The following is a 24,396-nucleotide window of genomic DNA, read 5'->3' as shown; positions in this document are numbered from 1 at the left end:
AAATCTATACAAATGACCAGCCGCAGTATCAACACACATATACATATAAAGCAGATGACCCATTGAATTCCACACAATCAGACTCCTTCACCACCATCAAAGAAAGACTGTCGAGCACCCTGACTACTCTCTTCACCTACTAAAAAAAAGTGGCACTTGCTCCGACTATCCAACATTTCAGCAATGAAAAATTTAAATTTTCTCTTTCCTCAACAAATTTCTGGTGCTGGATGCTGTACTGTACGGTATAATGCAATGTAGCTTTTTCTTTCTATTCTTTTTACAAATATCATATCCATTTATGGAGTTGAATACAAATTGGTTTCCTTCTACTCTATTCTGACCATTAGTTTTCCTTCCTGAACTCCCATCAGGTCTAGGTCTCTTTCAAGCCAATTCTTCTATTTCTACTGGTTTTCTGTCCAACTGTTCTTGATGTCCAAACCATCTCAATCTTCAAGTTCTCAGCCTATTTCTCCCACTATCTAAGATTTTCTTCAGCAGCTAAGCTCCCCAATTAGTATCCTTCAAAGGTTTAAAGGCCACTCATGAATGACAGAGGCAAAGGACAGTGACATTGCCCTAGCAAGCAGGACAATACCCTAGAGACTGACCATATATACATATGATCAGCACCTAAGACCCTCTCCACCCAAGCTAGGACCAGGCTTCCCCAAACACCCATCCTTAGCTCACAAGGATGGTGAGGTTGCAGACACTGAAAAACGAGTCCGAGCAGCACTCGAACACCAGTCTGGAATCCACCAAACAAGAGATGTTACCAATAGACCACCTTCCTTTCCTTGTTTTTTTTATTTTGTTTAGCTACACTAAATTTCCCCCAACCTCCTTCAGATGGGATATTCAATGCAGTTACTTTTTTTAAAGCTCAAGATTCTTAATGAACATATCTTCCAAACTTTGGACAAGAAAAGTGAAGGGTCAGTAAAATGTAGTTAATTCAGTTGATCTTTGCTCCTTTGAAGGTAGTAAACTTTGATCTTTGCTCCTTTGAAGGTAGTAAAACAGATGTCTAAAATTGTAAAGTCTTAGTAAATGTCTGATTAGATACAGAGGTTGCTCAATTCTGAAAACTCACAAATTAAAGAATACCAAAATAAGAGAACATAGTTAGTAGATAGGATAGAGTTTCTTTTTTGAATCTGGAACAAGTAATCTATATGTCCAAATGACCTAAAAGATTTGAGCAACTAAAACTGGCCTGTAGAGAAAGTGTAGACTATGCCGGAAACATCAGACGACCTCTGCTTGCAAGAGGTGAATATAATTTCACAGAATAATTTGGCAACAAAGTGAGTAAATAACGCCTCTCAAATCTAGTGATATACCTAAAAGCTTTATACTTCCTAAATTAGCCGAGTTATCAAAGTCTGAGCATAGCATATAAATCTCTCCTAAAAAAGATCCTGAGTGGCATTCACATTGCTAACCAAGATATTTGCCTATATTTCCTACAACAAATCGAAGCAGCAGTAATAAGAGAAGAAAAATTAGTATCCTTATTCGAAAACCCCTGACTAATCAGCTTGCTCCTTGATGAAGAAAAATTTGACAAAGCTGCCGATTCCCAGGAAGATGTCTGGAAACAAAAAGGACAAAGTTATCTCTCCTGATTTCTCCCCTATCTCATTCCAATCACATTATTGCTCTGCAATGAGTGGAAAAGCTAGATCACAGTTAAGCTACATCCTTTCCAGCAACACATTCTTTCACAAGTGGCAGGATTCAAGATTTGTAATCAAATTGCTGCATAATGGGGAATATGATCTCCAGTTTATATACCTAAATAAATGAAAGTAGTTTGAATGTCTATGCAGATCAAAATCCCATAACCAATGCTTTCAATTTCTCTGATATTTTGTGTCGCCAAGAGTATATGCACTGGTACTCTTGATACTAATCAACCTCTTAGAAATTTTTATTTTTGTAAAACAATGAGGTTACTGAGCACAATATCTGTCATTATGAATAACCCTGTAATCTTTAAAGTTTGTGTACAAAAATATTTTAATTTACATATAGTACAATATACTGAAGGGAGTCCATCGACCTGTATCCCAAAGTTTTAATGAATAATTCTTGTGGGGTAACAATTACAGATCTACTACTACTAATATATACAGTATATTTGCACTTGATAAATCAATCATTCCACTTAAACTTCACCACTGTAATAGCTAGAAAGTAATGTGAGGTGAAATACACACACTAACTGAAGATATAACTACCAATAATGCACCTCCTTTCTCCATGCTCTGTGACTTATCTCAACCCTTTCACTACAGCTTTGTAAGACAGACTTCAAAGAAGTGATTTGAAAATTCTAACATTTCACATACTATAAAATAACAAAAACTGCAAAAAACAAGGTTTTAATGAAAGATGTTTACCCCAAATTTACGAGTACAATATTGAACTCAACTCAAATAGCCAATGTGATAAATCTACTTATGAGTAGAATCGTATTGCTTTCCTATTTTACAACAAAGATATTTCCCATGATACCCCTGAATATAAATAAGAGAAACGCATTAAATCCAGATCCTATGTTTCAATGAACAATCCTACATGAGTGAAAATGCAATGCCATTCAATTATGTCTTTACTTTACAACCACATGCTAACATAATCAATCAACTGCCTATATTTTAATGTAAATGAAAATTGCTTGGCTATGAATTCTATTCTATGCTATATACAGTAACATGTTTCAATAGACTCATAAGTTGTAACATGCTTCAATTCCAACCCAATATTCCTTTTTACCAAAGGAAACTATGAGTATTGTATAAAAAATATTTTCCTTGTATCTTAAATGTTATATTGTATATATCATCACACTTCCTCATATAAACACTGCAATGCACTTATACATCAATTCCAACTTTTCTGGATACGACTAATTTACAATGGTAAAAATTTAACGATAATAGATGAATTACAATATGATGTAAACTATACTATACAATGGCATACTATCCATTACCAGAAAGTTGCAAAAGCCCTGTAATGTACAGACATATGAGAGGCATATAACCATCACTGATCAAAATAAAAATAATACATTTCATCTTGTAGTTCATGACATTGTTATAACTCATTTTTACATCTAATTATATAATATATATATATATATATATATATATATATATATATGTGTGTGTGTGTGTGTGTGAGTGTATGTATATATGTATATACAGTATACACATATATATACATATATATATATATATATATATATATATACACACACACATATATATACTGTATATATATATATATATATATATATATATATATATATATATATATATATATATATATATATATATATATATATATATATATATATATATATATATATATGTGCGTGATTTATTATATCTAAATTCGGTGGATTCTATAATCTTATTCTTGCATACTGATATGCTCACAGATGAGAATGTTTAAGCTAAGATTTGTTAAAAAAGTTAATTACCATACAATAAAGTAATTGTAAATCAATAACATTTGCTTACAATAAACCATACCTAAACCATAATGAGTATCTGTAGAAACATTAAAAATTCAACTAACCATTCTTGGATAATTACAAATGATTTTCATATAATTCCAAACAATTTTACTTTGTTTGTAACAATGTCATAGATAACATACACAAGATGATATGCACTACTCTACTTTGCATGCCTTGAATATGCACAATGTTTACACATCTCTTATTGATATATTTTAACTGTGGAGTTTTTCATCATAGTATCAAAATAATTTTTACAACGAACCAATAGACCTATTTCAGAATCAGATACTTTAAAGATTCGTTAATGAATTTCTACTCGATGGTTTGGCTTCACCATTTAATGATAAAACTTGAAAAAAAAATTCTTGAGCATATATAGAAATGTAAAACTTACATAAACCAAAGAGCAACTTAGGAAACCATAATCATAAACAGTAGTAATTCACAAAGACCACAGAGTTAAAATTAACAGCTCTGGTAGGGCTGACCCCAAGAAATTATGGATAAATGAAAAGAAATATTTGTATCTTATTTAATAAGATTACAGCTTCTTGAAATCTTATTAAGTAGAAAGTATTGAAGACAATTTCCTGAAGAAGTTATGGCCATAATTTGTCCTAGTTAGTTGGTATCGTCAGGCAATCTTGGGGGGAAAACTTGTTGGTGGGTATTTGGATAATCACAAAATTGAAGTATTAATATCATTTTGTATTCTCTTCATACAGGTATTGGATCATCTGAGAGTGGCCAACGAGTAACAGTGTGTTAAGCAAGTAGGTATTTATAAAAAGAGAAAATACTACTACAGTACTACAGTATATGTTAAACATGGCAACAAAGGGAACACAGTAAGAATGTAGAAAAAACTTATACAATAACAAAAAATGAAAACATACAGTACTTCTAATGCAATGATAGAAAACCAATCATCACTTACAATAAAACTCCCTAGAACCAGGCATATAACACCTAATGGTGAAAAATAAAATACTAATTTGTACAAAATACAGACTGTGAATATTCATATATGCTAATCAATGAATTCAATTAGAATTTCAAAATTTGTCCTTTACCATGATGAATCATTAATAATAATAGTTATTTCAGTGACCCAATATATTCCCCTTAAATTTCAATGACAGTACAGCAAAACAAAAAGCTAAATATTCATTTCAGAGTACATATAAAATGTTTCAACATTTTTGTAGTTTAACACTGAGAACAATATACTTAGGCTAAACAAAGATCAAGTCCTAATACAAGACCAAAACAGAATTCTTATGATTTCCTTGGGCATATAACTAGACCTTCCTGCAATATTCTTATAATACAGTAACTTTCAGATTTTTTCATCTAACAGGATTTAACACACCGATCACTTAAATATACCCAAAACACTTAGGGAAAAAATAAATTTAATAGTTTTCTTTTAAGTGGCATTCATTCATTTTTTTCCGGAAAGCCAACAAATCCTAAAGCATTATAAAAATAAAGTAAAAAAGATTTAATGCAAAGAATTACTGAGTATACTGTACTTAAGAAAAAAGAATAGAAGAAAGGTCCCTCTACTGTAATAACACATAGGCCTACCTAGAGTAAAACTATGATATAGCAAGAAGGAAGTGAAACTGTCTGCAAACCTTACAACCTATTCACATATCACAAAGAGTTAAAGGAAAATATTGGCCATTTACACTTCCAATAAGATTTTGTTTGTCAAAAGTACTTCAAGTCTTGGCAAGACGTTTCCAGATCTTAAATGTAAAACCATAACTTGTAATTCAGAACCATAGATTTCGACTAGCATACTTTAATTACTAATTCTTAAGTATGATCATCTGAGTTAGAGAAAATTACTTTGAAGTCTCTGCTTATCTAGATTTAACTAAAACAGTTAACCAAGAGAAAATATAATACTAATATAATAAAGTTTTATGAAAAAATTAAGAGAGATACCTACAAGTGTTAGAAAAAATGTAAAAGGAATCACAGAACACATTCTGACTGCAAGCTTTTGACTTCAAAATACTTAATATAATACCATAATAAAAATCTGAAATCCTCCAACCCACTCATAACAAAACTACAAATATACGGAACATGAAAGACAGAAAATATAGTGAACAAATAATAAAGTACATAAACGAGATCAGAAGCAAACAAAAAGGAAATGTCATGGCGAGAGGACTCAAATAAGGATCAACAAAGGTGGGATAGACTGGACTGGACTGTTGTACACAGAAAGCCAAGTAATAAATTGATTTTATTACATCAAAATGTGTTCAATTTATCCTTACATATTATCCTGTAATACCAAACGTCTTTCCTACTTGTGCTAATTTGTATAAAAAAAAAAATCCATAACAGCAAAATGAATGAGACATTTTTATAAAAATGAAGACTGTACACAAAATACTGTATAAAAAGATAACTATATATTGTTTTGAAATATATACCTATGAATGTTGTTAGCCTACCACTATAATTTTTGCACATCATAAAAATTTCAACTTTTATGAATTTAAAGATTTCAAGAAAACATTATTACCTTTCAATATTCCACTACGCACTTTTGGGTCCTTCTAAATTTTCTTCAGGTGGTGCCGTCTCCGGCTGCTGTTCTTTTTCATACTGAGCAAGACGGGCCTTGTAAGATGCAATTTCAGTCTCCTTTTCCTTTATTTCTGTTTCTTTAGCTTTTATTGTAGCCAGGTGTGAATCAATTTGGCTTTGCTGCTCCTTTACCTGAAATAACAATCTGAACTTAATCACTTACTCTAAAATTATAGGGGTATAATATTACAAACGGTGTTTCATACTCGATTTGAATTGAAAAATCTCAAGGCAAGAGCCATTTTTCCTTTATTTCTTTGATAAAAACATGGACTTCAACCAGATAAGCAATGCGTTTTCAATTCCTTCTAATAGTCAGTCATTATCCACTAATCTATGTGGTATCCAATAAAAAATACATACATTGTACTGTTATGAAATACTTTTATGATACTGTATACAGTATAGACAATATCATCAGGCAGGGATAATGATTTGGTAATGTGTTTTTACAATCACATGCCCTTGCAGTCATCAACCACAGTTATAGGCAGTGGGCCTAACCTTTGACAAAATAGGTAGCAGTTGTTGTTATTACTTGGTAAGCCACAACCCTAGTTGGAAAGGCAGGATGCTACGTGTCAATGGACTCTACCAACGAACATAGCCCCGTGAAAAAAGGAAAAAAGGAAATAAACTACACGAGAAGTAATGAACAATTAAAATAAAATATTTTAATAACAGTAACATTAAAAAAAAATTCCATACATAAACTATAAAAATTTTATTTTCATTAGTAAAATAAATTTTTGAATATACTTACCCGATGATCATGTAGCTGTCAACTCCGTTGCCCGACAGAAATCTAAGGTCGGGATACGCCAGCGATCGCTATCCAGGTGGGGGTGTACACAACAGCACCATCTGTGAGTAGGTACTCAAGTACTTCTTGTCAACAAGAACTCAATTTTCTCCTCGGTCCACTGGTTCTCTATGGGGAGGAAGGGAGGGTTCTTAAATTCATGATCATCGGGTAAGTATATTCAAAAATTTATTTTACTAATGAAAATAACATTTTTCAATATTAATCTTAACCGATGATCATGTAGCTGATTCACACCCAGGGTGGTGGGTGGAGACCAGCATACATGTTAACAAAAGAAGCTAAGTATCCCGTATTTCATTTTATCAGTTATTCAAAATAACAAACATAAAATAAATAAGTACCTGGTAAGGAAGTCGACTTGAACTATTACTCTGCCTTTTTTAAGTACGTCTTCCTTACTGAGCCTAGCGGTCCTCTTAGGATGCTGAACGACTCCTAGGTGCTGAAGTATAAAGGGCTGCAACCCATACTAAAGGACCTCATCACAACCTCTAACCTAGGCGCTTCTCAAGAAAGAATTTGACCACCCGCCAAATCAACCAGGATGCGGAAGGCTTCTTAGCCTTCCGTACAACCCAAAAAACAACAATAAAAAGTATTCAAGAGAAAGATTAAAAAGGTTATGGGATTATGGGAATGTAGTGGCTGAGCCCTCACCTACTACTGCACTCGCTGCTACGAATGGTCCCAGGGTGTAGCAGTTCTCGTAAAGAGACTGGACATCTTTGAGATAGAATGATGCGAACACTGACTTGCTTCTCCAATAGGTTGCATCCATAACAGTCTGCAGAGAACGGTTCTGTTTGAAGGCCACTGAAGTAGCAACAGCTCTCACTTCATGTGTCCTTACCTTCAGCAAAGCAAGGTCTTCTTCCTTCAGATGAGAATGTGCCTCTCTAATCAGAAGCCTGATGTAGTAAGAAACTGCGTTCTTAGACATCGGTAGAGTAGGCTTCTTGATAGAACACCATAAAGCTTCTGATTGTCCTCGTAATGGCTTTGACCTTCGTAAATAGTACCTAAGAGCTCTTACTGGGCAAAGTACTCTCTCTAGTTCGTTCCCCACCAAGTTGGACAGGCTTGGGATCTCGAACGACTTAGGCCAAGGACGGGAAGGAAGCTCGCTTTTAGCCAAAAAACCGAGCTGCAAGGAACATGTAGCCGTTTCAGATGTAAAACCTATGTTCCTGCTGAAGGCGTGGATCTCACTGACTCTTTTAGCTGTTGCTAAGCAAACGAGGAAAAGAGTTTTTAATGTGAGGTCCTTAAAAGAGGCTGATTGGAGCGGTTCAAATCTTGATGACATTAGGAACCTTAAAACCACGTCTAGATTCCAGCCTGGTGTGGACAACCGACGTTCCTTTGAGGTCTCAAAAGACCTAAGGAGGTCCTGTAGATCTTTGTTGGTGGAAAGATCCAAGCCTCTGTGGCGGAAGACCGCTGCCAACATACTTCTGTAACCCTTGATCGTAGGAGCTGATAGGGATCTTACGTTCCTTAGATGTAACAGGAAGTCAGCAATCTGGGTTACAGTGGTACTGGTTGAGGAAACTGCATTCGCCTTGCACCAGCTTCGGAAGACTTCCCATTTAGACTGATAGACTCTGAGAGTGGATGTCCTCCTTGCTCTGGCAATCGCTCTGGCTGCCTCCTTCGAAAAGCCTCTAGCTCTTGAGAGTCATTCGATAGTCTGAAGGCAGTCAGACGAAGAGCGTGGAGGTTTGGGTGTACCTTCTTTACGTGAGGTTGACGCAGAAGGTCCACTCTTAGAGGAAGAGTCCTGGGAACGTCCACTAGCCATTGCAGTACCTCGGTGAACCATTCTCTCGCGGGCCAGAGGGGAGCAACCAACGTCAGCCGTGTCCCTTTGTGAGAGGCGAACTTCTGAAGTACCCTGTTGACAATCTTGAACGGCGGGAACGCATACAGGTCGAGATGGGACCAATCCAGCAGAAAGGCATCCACGTGAACTGCTGCTGGGTCTGGAATCGGAGAACAATACATCGGGAGCCTCTTGGTCATCGAGGTAGCGAATAGATCTATGGTGGGCTGACCCCACAGGGCCCATAGTCTGCTGCAAACATTCTTGTGAAGGGTCCACTCTGTGGGGATGACCTGACCCTTCCGGCTGAGGCGATCTGCCATGACATTCATATCGCCCTGAATGAACCTCGTTACCAGCGAAAGCTTTCGATCTTTTGACCAAATGAGGAGGTCCCTTGCGATCTCGAACAACTTCCTCGAATGAGTCCCTCCTTGCTTGGAGATGTAAGCCAAGGCTGTGGTGTTGTCGGAGTTCACCTCCACCACCTTGTTTAGCTGGAGGGACTTGAAGTTTATCAAGGCCAGATGAACCGCCAACAACTCCTTGCAATTGATGTGAAGTGTCCTTTGCTCTTGATTCCATGTGCCCGAGCATTCCTGTCCGTCCAGTGTCGCACCCCAGCCCGTGTCCGATGCGTCCGAGAAGAGACGGTGGTCGGGGGTCTGAACAGCCAATGGTAGACCTTCCTTGAGAAGAATGCTGTTCTTCCACCACGTTAGAGTAGACCTCATCTCTTCGGAAACAGGCACTGAGACCGCCTCTAGCGTCATGTCCTTTATCCAGTGAGCAGCTAGATGATACTGAAGGGGGCGGAGGTGGAGTCTCCCTAACTCGATGAACTGGGCCAGCGATGAAAGTGTCCCTGTTAGACTCATCCACTGCCTGACTGAACATCGGTTCCTTCTCAGCATGCTCTGGATGCATTCTAGGGCTTGATTGATCCTTGGGGCCGACGGAAAAGCCCGAAAAGCTCGACTCTGAATCTCCATACCTAGATAGACAATGGTCTGGGATGGGACGAGCTGGGACTTCTCTATATTGACCAGGAGGCCCAATTCCTTGGTCAGATCCATAGTCCATCTGAGATTCTCCAGACAGCGACGACTTGTTGGAGCTCTTAAAAGCCAGTCGTCCAAATAGAGGGAGGCTCTGATGTCTGCCAAGTGAAGGAATTTCGCAATATTCCTCATCAGTCTGGTAAACACAAGAGGTGCCGTGCTTAGGCCAAAGCACAGGGCTTGGAACTGGTACACAACCTTTCCAAAGACGAACCTTAGGAAAGGTTGGGAGTCTGGATGGATGGGGACGTGAAAGTACGCATCTTTCAGGTCTAACGAGACCATCCAGTCCTCCTACCTGACCGCTGCTAGGACCGACTTCGTCGTCTCCATCGTGAACGTCTGCTTGGTGACAAAAGCATTGAGAGCACTGACGTCCAGCACCGGTCTCCAACCTCCTGACTTCTTCGCTACCAGGAAGAGACGGTTGTAGAAGCCCGGGGATTGATGGTCCCGGACTATGACTACCGCTTCCTTTTGTAGCAAGAGCGACACCTCTTGTTGCAACGCTAGCCTCTTGTCCTTCTCCTTGTAGATGGGAGAGAGGTTGATGGGAGATGTAGCTAGAGGGGGACTGCGGCAGAACGGAATTCTGTATCCCTCCCTTAGCCACTTCACAGACTGAGCGTCTGCACCTCTGCTCTCCCAAGCTTACCAGAAGGTCTTGAGTCTGGCTCCCACTGCTGTCTGGAGAGGAAGGCAGTCAGAACTTGCCTTTTGCGGACTTGGAACCCTTCTTGGATTTGCCACGGTGACTGTCGGCACGGGTACCTCCTCTGCTGGAGGTTCTGCCACGAAAGGGCGGGATGAACCTAGTTGCAGGTGTGTCTACTGCTGCAGGGCGGAAGGGTCTAGGCACGGAAGGTAAGGTTTTAGCCTTACGTGCGGAAGATGCCATCAGATCATGGGTATCCTTCTGGATAAGAGAGGCAGCCATCCCCTTGATCAGCTCCTCCGGAAACAGACACTTGGAGAGAGGAGCAAACAACAACTCTGACTTCTGACAAGGGGTGATACCAGCCGATAAGAAGGAGCAAAGATGTTCTCTCTTCTTAAGCACTCCCGACACGTACGAAGCCGCAAGCTCACCAGACCCATCCCGAATGGCTTTGTCCATGCTAGACATGATCAGCATGGCAGAGTCCTTATCCGAAGGGGAAGTCTTTCTGCTTAAAGCTCCCAAACACCAATCGAGGAAGTTGAAGATCTCGAAGGCACGAAAGACTCCCTTCAACAGATGATCCATGTCAGAAAAGGACCAGCAGATCTTCGATCGTCTCATAGCCAACCTGCGGGGAGAGTCAACCAGACTTGAGAAGTCGCCCTGGGCAGAGGCAGGAACTCCCAAGCCGGGTTCCTCTCCCGTGGCATACCAGACGCTCGACTTAGAAGCAAGCTTGGTAGGCGGAAAGATGAAAGCAGTCTTTCCCAGTTGCTTCTTGGACTGCAACCACTCTCCCATAACCTTCAAAGCTCTCTTGGATGAGCGTGCGAGAACAAGCTTGGTGAAGGCAGGAGCAGCAGACTGCATGCCCAGAGCAAACTCGGAGGGAGGAGAGCGAGGGGTTGCAGACACAAACTGCTCTGGATACAAGTCCCTGAACAAGGCAAGGACTTTACGAAAGTCTAAGGAGGGAGGCGTAGACTTGGGCCCTTCAAAGTCGGAGTGCGGTTCATCCAAATGTGCAGCTTCGTCATCTGATACTCCATCATCCAAAAGCTGAGTAGGAAGTGGCAAAGGCAGAGCAGAAAGCTGAACGGCTGAATCCGGCAGTACGGGTGCATGCGTAGCTGCTGCGGATCCAACATCATGCCGCTGCTGGTCAGTCTGCGAGCTGGCAACAACAAAAGCAGAGTGTTGGTGCGTGGGAGGGGTTGCCGTGGGTTGCGGAGCATGCTGTATTGGATGCGGAGCATGCAGCATGGGTTGCGGAGCCTGCCGCATGGGTTGCGGAGCATGCCGCATAGAGTCAGAACCTGGCAGCTCTACAGCACCTTCCCACTGCTGATGCGGTAGCTCACGCATGACAACGGATGGTGCAGCAAGAACATGCGTCTGGCAGGGTGGACTGCGCATCGGTGGTGGAGCTCTCACAGGTGGAGTGTGGGAGCGGGCAGCCGCAGTATCTGCTGAGCGCACAACCTCTGCGGGTTGTAGGTTAACTGGTGCAGTGTCAACCTTCTCAGCATGATACTCCTGCATGAACGCAGCAAGCTGAGACTGCATAGTCTGCAGCATGGACCACTTAGGGTCTACCGTGGTTGGAGCAGCAACAGACGGAGCAGTAGCCTGTTGTGGAACCACTCTACCTCTCTTGGGAGGTGTGCAGTCATCGGAAGACTGCGGCGAGTCCGAACTGACCCAGTGGCTACACCTGGGCCGTTGGACTCGCTCGGAAGGGACCTTACGCTTGAGCGGTCGTGAAACCTTGGTCCATCGTTTCCTCCTGGAAACTTCTTCCACAGACGAGGAATGGTAGGGCTCATTCGTCTGTTTGTGGATGGGACGATCTCTGACAGATACGTCCGCAACCACTGAGGATACATCCGTGCGCCGATCAAGGCCTGCCGAACCCTTTGGTCCTTCGACATTGCTTCTCCCCTGGGCTTGGGAGCTTGCAAGAGGTCCCGGACTGGGAGGACGACTGGCACGCACAGATGTATCCTCATGCGCAACACTGACACTGACACTTTTCACATCACTAGCACTGATAACACTTCCCACTGCACTTTTCGCTTTCAGCTCTTTGACATCTGCCAAAAGCTGATTACGGTCATTAGCCAATGACTCCTCTCTGTCACCGAGAGCCTGAATGGCACGCATCATATCCGCCATGGATGGTTGAGCACTAGTAGCAGGGTCGGGAGTCACCACTACAGGGGAAGGAAAAGGTTGAGGGGCATGGGGAGAGGAAAAATCCACAGAGCGAGAAGAACTCCTCCTGATTCTCTCCTTCTCTAACCTACGTGCATTTTTAAGGAATTCGTTAAAATCGAATTCCGAAAGCCCAGCGCATTCCTCACATCGATCTTCCAATTGACAGGATTTACCCCTACAATTGGAACAAACGGTGTGAGGATCTAAAGAGGCCTTCGGAAGACGCCTAGAACAAGTCCTAACGCTACACTGCCTGTACTTAGGGACTTGAGACTGGTCAGACATCTTGAATTGTAGAAGTAGTCAAGGGGGAATTCCAAAATCTAGCAAAGTTCGTTAACAATTAATCCAAATGAATTCCAAAAGCTTGCTAAGCTAATGATAAAGCTTCCTGAATAGCGAAGGCTAAACTCTAGAGTGAATACATCACCAAATCGTGAACAACTCCTCCAGAATTAACAGCGTATCCAAGTAGGTCTTGTCGGTGGCACGACAGAGGAAAAATTGAGTTCTTGTTGACAAGAAGTACTTGAGTACCTACTCACAGATGGCGCTGTTGTGTACACCCCCACCTGGATAGCGATCGCTGGCGTATCCCGACCTTAGATTTCTGTCGGGCAACGGAGTTGACAGCTACATGATCATCGGTTAAGATTAATATTGAAAAACTTTAAAAAACAAGTTAAAGAGAAATATGAGAGAATGGTGTGTGAGTGTACCCTCAAGCAAGAGAACTCTACCCCAAGACAGTGGAAGACCATGGTACAGGCACCATGGTACCGACACTATGGCACTACCCGCGACTAGGGAACAATGGTTTGATTTTGGAGTGTCCTTCTTCAAGGAGAGCCTTTTACCATATCTGAAGAGTTTCCACAATTATTAGCAGTAGGCCTAGCCTTTTGCTAACAAGAAAGAGTGCAAGGCAGCAGCTGTCCCTTTAGTCTCTTTACAACATGCAGGACATACAGCGGTAGTATTCTTACCTCCCTATGACAGGGGTCAGCCTTGAAGCTATTTTTGTTTGTGGTGGGAATGTAGAGTTGTAGGAATTGCTAAACGCAGATGATTAGGTGATTACTACTGAAAATGAGGAAGACTTACAGAGAAGGGTTGAAGAGTGGCAAGAGACATTGGAGCAGGGTGGCTTAAGAGTAAATGTGGAAAAGACTGCAGCTACGGTGAGCAATAAGGAAGGTAAAGACAGAATAGCTATGCATGAAAGTAAAAGCAGAGTTATAAAGCAGGTGGAACACTGATGAGTTATTAAACAGGTGGAACACTTTAAATACTTAGGCTCTACTATAAGTAAAGTGGGAGGATGTGAGTTGAATTGAATTGAATATGGGATTTAGGCATTAAGCCAAGCACTGGGGCATCAAAGGCCATTCAGCGCTATATAACGAAAATCATTCAATCATATCTGTACACTCACACCATTTAGTATCATTTTAACCTTTAATACAAATCGTAACACTTTCATACAATAAAATCTAGATGTGAGGCTGAAGTTGAGAATAGTATAAAAGCAGCCTAGGAGAAGTGGTATGTGATAAGTAAACTAATGGCGGGCTTCAAGTCCAATCAAAATCACTATTCGCCTTGGGATCTCTTATAGCAGATAATGTCAAGAATAATTAGGTCTGAGGCTAGAACAGTCTTGTGTCCTGTGAGAGCTACCAGTTAGGTTATTTGTTGTGCTGCAACCATAAAACCTACCGACAGGGTGTCTATAAGCCTGTATGTGCCGACTTCAAGATAAATTTCCTAAGGGGGGTTTCTCTCTCTTTCATCCACCAGCTTTAAGGCCTTTACTACAGAGTGGTTTTGCGGAAAGCTGAAGTTGCGGCACGCCCACATGTATCATGTGCTCGAGAGGGACCTCTAGTGATGCTTCCCCTGAGGATGTATAGGTTCTCATGATAAGTTTTTTTAATCAGAGAGAATGTTTCTGATTACATTCTTTTGGAGTGGCCAGAACTGGCAAACAAAGTAAGACTTGAGAAATAGCATTATCTAGTTGTTTTTGCTTAATTCTAAGGCTGCAGTAAGCCCACATAAATCATGTGCTCGAGGGAGGGTTCCTGGCGAAGTTTCCCGAGGATGTACAGTATAGGCTCTCCAGATAGTCTCCCTTACTCAGTGAGAGAAAGTGTTTGGGGTAAATTTGCCAGAAATCTTTTTTAGTTTCCTCCATACAGAAGATGGTGGTGTTCTACTGTTGACGGAGGAAACAAAAGATACCCCAGATTAGCGCCTAGCTCCTTTCATGGTACGACGGACCTGTGCTCTACATTTTTTGTATTTTATCAAATTTTCCTCAGTACGGCATCTACGCAATCTAGTCAAAAGATTTTCTGGTGGCTCTGTGCGAGGCAGTTAATTCTGAAGATCACCACAGGACTGGTCGTCGTTTGAATAATCCTGTGGCTTTGGGAATCGAACTGATTCCTGCTGTATGAAGGGTTCCATTCAGTAAGTCTATGGCATCATCAATGCTTTCAAACCGTTCTGCACTCCCCCCGATTTCACTTGGCTCACAAAATTTAACCTAGTCCACCTTATCAAGAGTCCATCGTGGCGATCTTTGTAAAGGTGGACCTTTCTTGGTGTTTATAATGATTGGTGCATGATCACTAGTATGCCAATCATCTAATGTCCTCCAATCGAAATCAAGAAGGCAGTTAGAGCTTGCAACTGAAAGGTCAATAAATGACAGAGTACCTGTCTGAACATGGAAGTGTGTGGGCTCTCCTGTATTAAGGAGTCCGACATCCCCGTTTTCTACAATTGATGATATAATCTTGCCGCTAGTGTTTGCTAAAAACATCACCATACAAAGGATGTCTACCATTCAAATCTCCAAGAAAAAAAAAAAAGGTTGAGGGAGTTGTTGAATCACCTCTACTAAATTATCATATGATATGGTATCATTTGGAGACAAGTACAGAGAGCAGATTGTATATTTTCTCCCTATAACAATCTGAACAACCACTGCCTGCTGAGGTAAATTAATAGATAAATATTTGGGAACATCTTGACAAATGTATACAAGTCTTCCGCCATGGCTCCCTACTCGGTGATCATATGGTGTCCTATAGCTAATATATTCGCGAGGACAAGGGGTGTTAGCACCAAGCTTGCTCTCCTGAAGACATATAATTATGGGGGAATGCTCGTGAATTAAGAGCTAAAGTTCTTCATATTTGCTTAAACCCAGACAATTCCATTGCAAAATGAAGGGGAAAAAAAATGGTTTATATTTGGTAGACCCCTTGGATGAAATCTTCCCATTAGTAGTTTTTGATCTAACACTATTTCCAGGTGATTTTATTAAAGAGGGTCTTGATATATTTGGTTTTGCATTTGTGATTTTCTTTTTGTCCTTTTGATCTTATTGTTGAGGGGGATAGTGGACCTCAACTTGAATTTTTTATTTATTTAAATTGTCTTCCAGTTGATCAGAACATCAACAGACAAAACATGATTTTTATTTTATGTTAACTTTAATATTTCTTATGGAAGGGGGCGAGAGAGATGGATGGGTCTCTCTTTTCCGATTAATGGGTAGTGAACTACCTTCCCCAATACAGGTGCAAATGGTAACTTGGTTTCAGGTGGAATCTCAATCAAATCAGGCAAAGACTTGGCCTGGCACACGAAGGCTGTACAGATATGGGCAATGCCCCAGCTTTAATATAAGTGGCAGAGCCTCAGAAGGAAATATGCTTACATAATCATACAGCACTTTATTTTTAGATGATTTATTTCTTTTCTTAGAATTACTGGGAGTGCTAGGTGGGTTTGATGTCTCCAGTGGTAAATTTCCTTTTGATTTTAAAGCCTTTGCATAGCTAGTCTTTTTGTGTCCCACACTTGTGTTCTAAACTGGATTTGTAGAGGGCACCTTCCTCCACCTTATACAGTTCACATCTCCTTTCAGTTTATTTATGATTCAAGTTACAGTTTAAACACCTGGCCTTAAGTGTACAGCCTCCATGATAAGATTTGGAGCAAATACCACACATTTTTTTTATTATGCAAACTTTAGATGGGTGTCCAATTTAAAACAATTAAAGCATTGCAGGAGCTTCTGCTTGAAAAGACGAACTTTAATCCCCTCATTTTCAATAAAAATATGGAAAGTTACATAAACATCATGAAAAGTAAGTATGATCATTGATGTTCCAGGAACCCTATGCACTTTCTATACATTTAGCAGACACATGGAAAGTATCTCCTCCTCTGTAAATTCATACAGATCTTTATTAAAGACTACTCCCCTTCCATAACTAAAATTTAGATGAGGTTTGATTTCTAATATAATTTCATCAGTGCTTGTCTATAAGTTACATAGCATTGCAGACTGCGTTGAGGATTTGGCATGGATGAGATAACTTTTTCCCAAAACGACATATATCACCAGGTGCAATGGTTCCTACTTTTTTCTGAATAAACCTACATATTTTAAAATAATTCCCTATCACCCCTTTAGGTTCAGCTACAAGCCACATTGGTGGTTTTGGCTTTCTCTGTGAAGATGGATACATTTACTTCTTTTTCAAACTACTGTAATCAGTGGGTTTGTATACATCCAATTCCTTTGGGACTTTATCACAAAGTGCTCCCATATGTTCAAGTTGTTAATTTTGATATTACTATATTACAAACAGCATTAAACACTTCATCACGACAATCAAAAGATATCCACGAGTCCCATTTTTCATCTCAGTCTCTCATCCTTATTTCCTTTATCAACCAATAGCACTCAAATGCTCTATATATATCATAATGTCTCTAATGGAATTTGGACCACATGAAGGATTCTCAGTTTCTTTGTGTTACCCAAATTAATACTTTCATATATTTCTTTACGTTAGAAGTAAGAATATTATTTTCATCAGTGTGCTTTGGTAAGTTTTTCTTCAAAACCATTGAAAAAGGTTGCCTGGCCTTATTTGGTTTTCAAGAGCTCTTTTACGAGCCTCTTTAAAAGTACCGGTAATCCTTTCCATGGTCCTAATAGCTTGAATTTCTTTTTCAAAAATAGAATTTATAAAGCTTTTGTACACAATTTGGATTTTCTTTGTATGCTCCATGACTATTTTTTCCACAGTTGGCACAAACAGCTGGCTTATTATTTTTTTTTTCTTGCACTTCTGGATTAAATGGCCATACATTTAGCAATGATAACATTGCAATGGTGAAGGGATGTATGGTTTCACCTTCAAAGATAGCCAACCAGCTTTAATAACATTAGGTAATCTGCATTAATCAAATATTACAATCCTAGTAGCAAAGGAATACGTTGTTCTCCAACTCTTTTTCTCATTCTGACTACTTGTACTACTCCTTGGTCTTACAGTTCTTCAATTTCTTTTTCCTCACTGTCTAGCAATTCTTGAGTATATATCACACCCCTAGTCTGATTGAAAGTGGGGTGCGAAATGCATTTGACACTATGACCATCCAATGTATAAAGTGTTTTTAATCTTTTGCTTTGTATAGGAAAGAGTTTTTGGCTGCCCTCCACATATATTAACTATTTCCCTATTAGCTTTAAAAACATTCACATGCTCATGTCTTCCATTTTTAAAAATACAAAATAGCAAAAATTTCATAATTCACTACTTCACAGTGACCAGATGATACTATTTTTCTGTACTGTCATCATTTCTCACTCTCTCACTCTTCTTCTCTAGTGTTTTCCTATAATCATTCTTTACATAACATGAATAAGGTTCTAATACTATAATATTAGAACCTGAGTGGGAGTTGTTTGTACCGAGGTCCACGTTTGTATTTTCCAAGTCGTCAACAGAGGGGTTGGTTTTTATAAAAAGAAAAATAAGCCGGGTTATCCACCTCTTATCAGAGGATGTCAGTCCTCCTATCCCATGCGGCCCAACATGAGATGAGGCTTCAGCAGGTACCAGTCCTCTATTAGAGAAGGACTGTCTTTCTTTAGGTGGGCGTAGACTGGTAAGTGGGGGTAGTTAGCCCCTCCCACCAACGACTCCAATTCCTGGCATCACCCATTACCCGCAAATATGGGTGACCTAAAACCGGATCACTGGAGCCAGACTCTTAACAGACTAAGGCCGCACACAATGGGGTCTTCCACAGTGTGATGGCGTCTAAAGTAGTACAGGTTGAGATGGCATGCCGTCCATCCCACACTGTGCCAAGTCCAAAGAAGTAGCCAAAGTATAATCAAACAGGACAAAGTCGTCAACAAGTTCATGCCCTAGAGGAAGAGATGGAAAAATAAAAGAAATAACCAAAAGGAAAAGAAAAAGTGCTGAATAATTTGGTTGGATCAACAATTGGGCACCAAGGTCCAGTGGGAAAGCAGTTTCCACTGCTCGTAAGAGCCCAGCTGCAAATCCCTAAACCCCATCCTTGTCAAGGCTTCAGCATCTGGGGGCTAAGAGAGCCTGTAGGCTCAGTGTAACCTGGGTTGCAAGATCTCAAGGGAGCTGCACAACAGGAGACCGAAACCTCCTTATATCGTGAAATCTGCACCTAATGGCTGTGGTAATGAATGCCCACTGTACACCATTACCAATGTTGCAAGAGCCCGAAATCTCTGCGTAAACGGAACCTGGGGGTGCTGTGCCGCGAGAACCAGAAGGAACATCGCAACAGAAGCCTGAAGGCTCCAGGTCAAGCAAGCCTGATGCGAGATCATCGCAACTTGAACCCAAGGGCTCAAAAAGGTGTCTCTTACCGGTGGGGGAGAAGCACGCCCTGGATGAAGAGGGTAAGAAAAAACACCTTCACCCGACGAACCTCCAAAGCGGAACGTCTAACAGAAACCAGCCAAGGAAGAGACTGCTCAAGCTCGAGAGCTTCCTCCCCAGGGAGGAGGTTTGCTTTCCCAAAGGACAACATAGTTTAGAGCAACGCAATACCTCCTCCCCTGAGGAAGTAGCGTAAGCTTGAGGAGACCACTGATGACAAGCAGTTCTCTCTCTCGAACGAGAGATGGGAACGTGCCAAGGACTTCTCTCTCCAACCACACCTTGAGGAGAAACAAAGTCTTTGGCATCAGCCATGAGACCAAGGTCACACCGACTAGTTGGAGCACTTGCAACAACACGAAGGTTCAAAAAGACGTCTCCTACCACAGGGAAGGAGAAAGCCCTGTGAGAAGAGGGGTCAGAAACTCCTCCATACGGACCCCGAAGGAGAATGTCTAGCAGGAACCTCCGGAGAGGGAGTCTGCTTTGTCACAAAAAGCTAAACAAGCTTTATCTCATGAACAAGAGGAATATACTCCCAAAGGAGGACATTGCATAGAACTAGTTTTCCCCAATCCCAATGGGGAGAAGCACAGTATTCGGCGACGAGATAGCAGCTGCTAATCTTCGTCAAGCTGTCAGCAATTCTCTCCGAAAGAGGGAAGGTTGCTAAACGGCTAACAAAGGGAAGCTCAACATCCAGAGAGGTTTAACACTCCTCGAAAGGGAAAGTTCTCTAACCCCTGGAGGCAAACCTCCTGATAGCGCTCTCTGCTTCCCTTCAGGAACGAACGGATCTGCTTCTACGTTGGCTGTTTTAGCTAAACAAAGAAGAACGGCATCCCTGTTAGAGGAACAATAAAAGTTATAATGAGTAATCATAAAACCGCTGAAAAAAAGTTAAATAACAACCAGCTAGGCCACCGACGTAAGAGGGAGGGCGGCAAGAAAGGGAATAGTAGTATCAAAACAATAACTCTCCCCTTGCGGCGAGACCACAGTAATACGCTGTCATACAAACAGCACTGTAATAAAAGTTTATATATATATATATATATATATATATATATATATATATATATATATATATATATATATATATATATACAGTCAGCGCGGATCGCTGTGTCCGGCCGATGACCAGACACTTCATTCCGCGTCTTTCAGAGTCATCACGAGCATCAGGGAAAAAATCGACTGAGTCTTATTGACTATTTGGCACCTTTTTGTCCAAGTTATCACCTACTTAGCTGCGTGGGTGGAAACTAGCCAGTGTATCTCCGGAAGTCGTGAAGTGAGGTTGTGTTCGGTTTAGAGGGCCGAGTTGCGATCGTTCTATTGTGCATTCGCATGCATTTTTGCATATTAAAACCCCCCCAGTGATGTCTAAACCCCACGAAGATATTGTTAGAGAGATAACTTGTCATAAGTTAGGTCTTCCAACGAAGGAAATATTTAAGAACACTGGCATAAACGAGAGAACAGTGCGGCGGTTGGTGGCCAAGTTCAAGGAAGGGGGTAGCGACGAGATCCCTTCTCATTCCCATGCTGGTCCCCCCCCTGCGCTGACTGTATGTGTATATATATATATATATGTATATATATATATATATATGTATATATATATGTATATATATATATATATATATATATATATATATATATATATATATATATATATATATATACAATAAATATATATATATATATATATATATATATATATATATATATATATATATATATACTGTATATATATATATATATATATATATATATATATATATATATATATATATATATATATATATATATATATATATATATATATATATATATATATATATATACTGTATATATATATATATATATATATATATATATATATACTGTATATATATATATATATATATATATATATATATATATATATATATATATATATATATAAACTTGCATAAATGTTTTCATATATACAGTATAATGAAAGAGAAATAAAATTAACGGTAAAATAATCAAAGCCAACCAAAATTGGGAGAGGACAGGCAGTATGTCCATCTCTACCGAGCCAAGAAAGCAAAGTGGTTATTCAACTCCGGTGTATAAGTGAAAGGCGTGCGCGGACGGGATGCCGAATGCATTTTTGCCGAAGGACAAGAAGCAGAAGCTAGGAAGCCGAACGGACAGAATGCAGAACAGACATAATGCCGAAAGGACACAATGCCTAACAGACGTTAAGTCGAACGGACAAAATGCCGAATACTGCTACGACTAAATGTAATTATAAGCAAATATATATTTTTTTTCCTTTAGTCCAGTAAGAAAATCAATGATTATTTTTTTTTTATTCAGAACACCTGTAAAAGACAAAAGGACGTAGGCCTGAAATAAAAGTAAAATGCTTGATAATCATTTTATTTCTACAATATACTACATACAATATGTGTTTATTTAAAAGATAAAATGTGTCGGCTGGGTTAAAAAAAGTTAAAAACCTACATAGTATAATGTATAAGAGAAAAAAAGAATATTTAAAAATTGTGAGCTAAAGACCGTAAAAAAGTTAATACTTCATCCTTATCATAAGAACAAAATATGGATTTTATCCTATCGTTAATGGCATCGTATTTCTTGTTAAGTCGTGTTATATTAATCCCTGCAAAAGCTTGTTCAATTAGAATTTCATTACATGCTTGTTCATTTCTGATAACCTTTAGTAATTTGGCGAATGTTGGATGCGTTATGTTGATTCTCTTTTTAAATGCCTGATGCCAGCCTTCAAGGGAATTGTTTGTTCTCGGTAAATCATTATTAACGCGAGTGTGAACAGACCACAAATCAACATCAAACAGTGGTTTCCTCCTTCGACCTCGCTGGATTATCCCTAACCATGTACTTTCAAAGTAAACCAAAAAATCACTTAACAATTCATCCGTTTCAGCATCTAAGATATTTACCAATTCGTTAAATAATCATGTACATCTGCGGGTGGAACGAAGGCAAGTGCTTGTAACTGCTTGATAAAAAGTGCGTTATTGGGTTCAACATACCACTGCTGTAGACCACAAGACTGGATGTTTCGCCATAAACATTGGCCAAAATGAAAAAAACAACCTGATACAAATGTATTAGGAAAGTTTTTTTAATGCTATTTATTGTTGCTCTTTCGAAATCAACAGTTATTGAATCAGGATCCTGAACACCTTTGCTTTTTAAAAATCCAAAAATTTCGTCATACGTTTTTTCTTCTTTGTTACTAGCAATACAATATACCAGTGGCAAGGTTTTATTTTTTGAAACAATGGCATGTAAAGTATAAAGCTGCTTGCCTAAAGGAGCGGAGTCAAATGTGCCATCGGCAAACCATGCTCGTTTTTTAGATAATAATTCCAAGTTAGTTTCTGTCGATAAAATTGTAACGGAGGTGGTTTCATAAAGACGAAAATTCTCGCCACGGCTTGTCTTATCCAAGTCTTCACTTTCTTCATTCTTTCTTGCTCGTCTTACCATTCTTGCAAGTGTTTCTCTTTTAGGTATAGAACCAGCAATGCTGAGTGGCAGTTCTTCCAAGACTTTATTAATTATGCGGCTTGTTACCTCTTCTGTTTGTTCTGCTGAATTCTTCATTACATCCAAATATTGTAAAATTATATTATGAGCACCGTCAGGAGGATGTGAATGTTCTGAAGCCTGTCCATGTTCGACATCACTAATCGTTCTAATTCTTGCATTGCACTCTTTTCGTCTCTCACATCTCCAGTAAGTACAGTGAACCCTCGCTACTTCGCGGTTCGACCATCGCGGATTCACCACTTCGCGGAATTTTTTCATAACCCATGTCTATACATATATTGCGGATTTTCCGGAAATATCGAAAATACCGCGATGTGACCGATGGTGCGAGATTGGAGAAAGTAAGGAAAATTGAATCATGATTGATTTTCAATATAAATGAAACTTTGAAGAGCAACAAAGATATCATTTGTTAGAGAGATAGAGAGAGGTAAGGAATGGGAGGTAGTGAAAAGTAGCCCACAGAGAGAGAGAGAGAGAGAGAGAGAGAGAGAGAGAGAGAGAGAGAGAGGGAGAGGTAGAGAGAGAGAGGTAGAGAGAGAGAGAGAGGTAGAGAGAGAGAGAGAGGTAGAGAGAGAGAGAGAGATATAGGTAGAGAGAGAGAGAGAGAAAGAGAGAGAGAGAGATAGAGGGGGGTTTAAATGTAATAAACAAAAAAATTTGATAGGTTATAACACATTGGTGCTTATGTAATATCAACTGTATACTGTAGACGGTTTGAATAAGTTAAGAAATGGTATAAATGATACTTTGTTAGTGTATTCGTACACACTCAAGAGCGGCAGCTAGATGACAGCTGATCTAATCACAGCCAAAAGTAAAAAAAAAAAAGTCAACAATACTCGATTTTTAAAACACGCCCGAAATTTAAAAACAAAAGTACACGCTTTCTTAATGTGCAATTAACTATTTAAAGAGTGGCAATTTTCTAGAATAAAATGATATTTCCCAAAAAATAGTGGTTTGCTGATGAAATCGGATGCCCTATTTTTGGCTATGATTGAAATGGATGTAGACTCGGCCTAATTATTTCATTTCGTATTTAATTGACACTAAGAAAACTAATTTTAGTTTCTTCATCTAAATGTATCTTCATCTAAATGTAAGTATTGTATAACACGAAGAGAGAGAGAGAGAGAGAGAGAGAGAGAGAGAGAGAGAGAGAGAGAGAGAGAGAGAGAGAGAGAGAGAGATAGAGAGAGAATGAATCAGCTGTTGTAATCAAATGGCGTGTTTTTGTTTCGTGAGAATTTCATCGCCACGACTTTAACAACAACATACTGTACTGAACTTTACAGTATTATACAGACTACTGTAATATGATAAAGTAAAATATTTG

General features: G+C 39.5%; 1 protein-coding gene across 3 annotated transcripts in view; it reads right to left on the bottom strand.

Moving 5' to 3' along the window:
- Positions 1-24,396, bottom strand: part of LOC137657759 (c-Myc-binding protein-like) — a 91,637-nt gene that overhangs the window by 45,374 nt on the left and 21,867 nt on the right. The window contains exons 3-4 of one of the 3 annotated variants that reach the window (XM_068392249.1): positions 6,090-6,286; positions 3,486-4,278 (exon numbers count right to left, since the gene is read on the bottom strand). In XM_068392249.1, coding sequence (XP_068248350.1) covers positions 6,104-6,286 — 183 coding nt within the window. In that variant the 3' untranslated portion in view covers positions 3,486-4,278; positions 6,090-6,103. Of the gene's footprint in view, positions 1-3,485; positions 6,287-24,396 lie in introns of those variants that run through there. The other 2 variants (XM_068392250.1, XM_068392248.1) reach the window with 2 other exon arrangements.

The sequence above is a fragment of the Palaemon carinicauda genome, chromosome 18 (genome assembly GCF_036898095.1).
Source record: "Palaemon carinicauda isolate YSFRI2023 chromosome 18, ASM3689809v2, whole genome shotgun sequence".
Lineage (NCBI taxonomy): Eukaryota > Metazoa > Arthropoda > Malacostraca > Decapoda > Palaemonidae > Palaemon > Palaemon carinicauda.
This window is presented reverse-complemented; position numbering and strand designations above follow the sequence as displayed.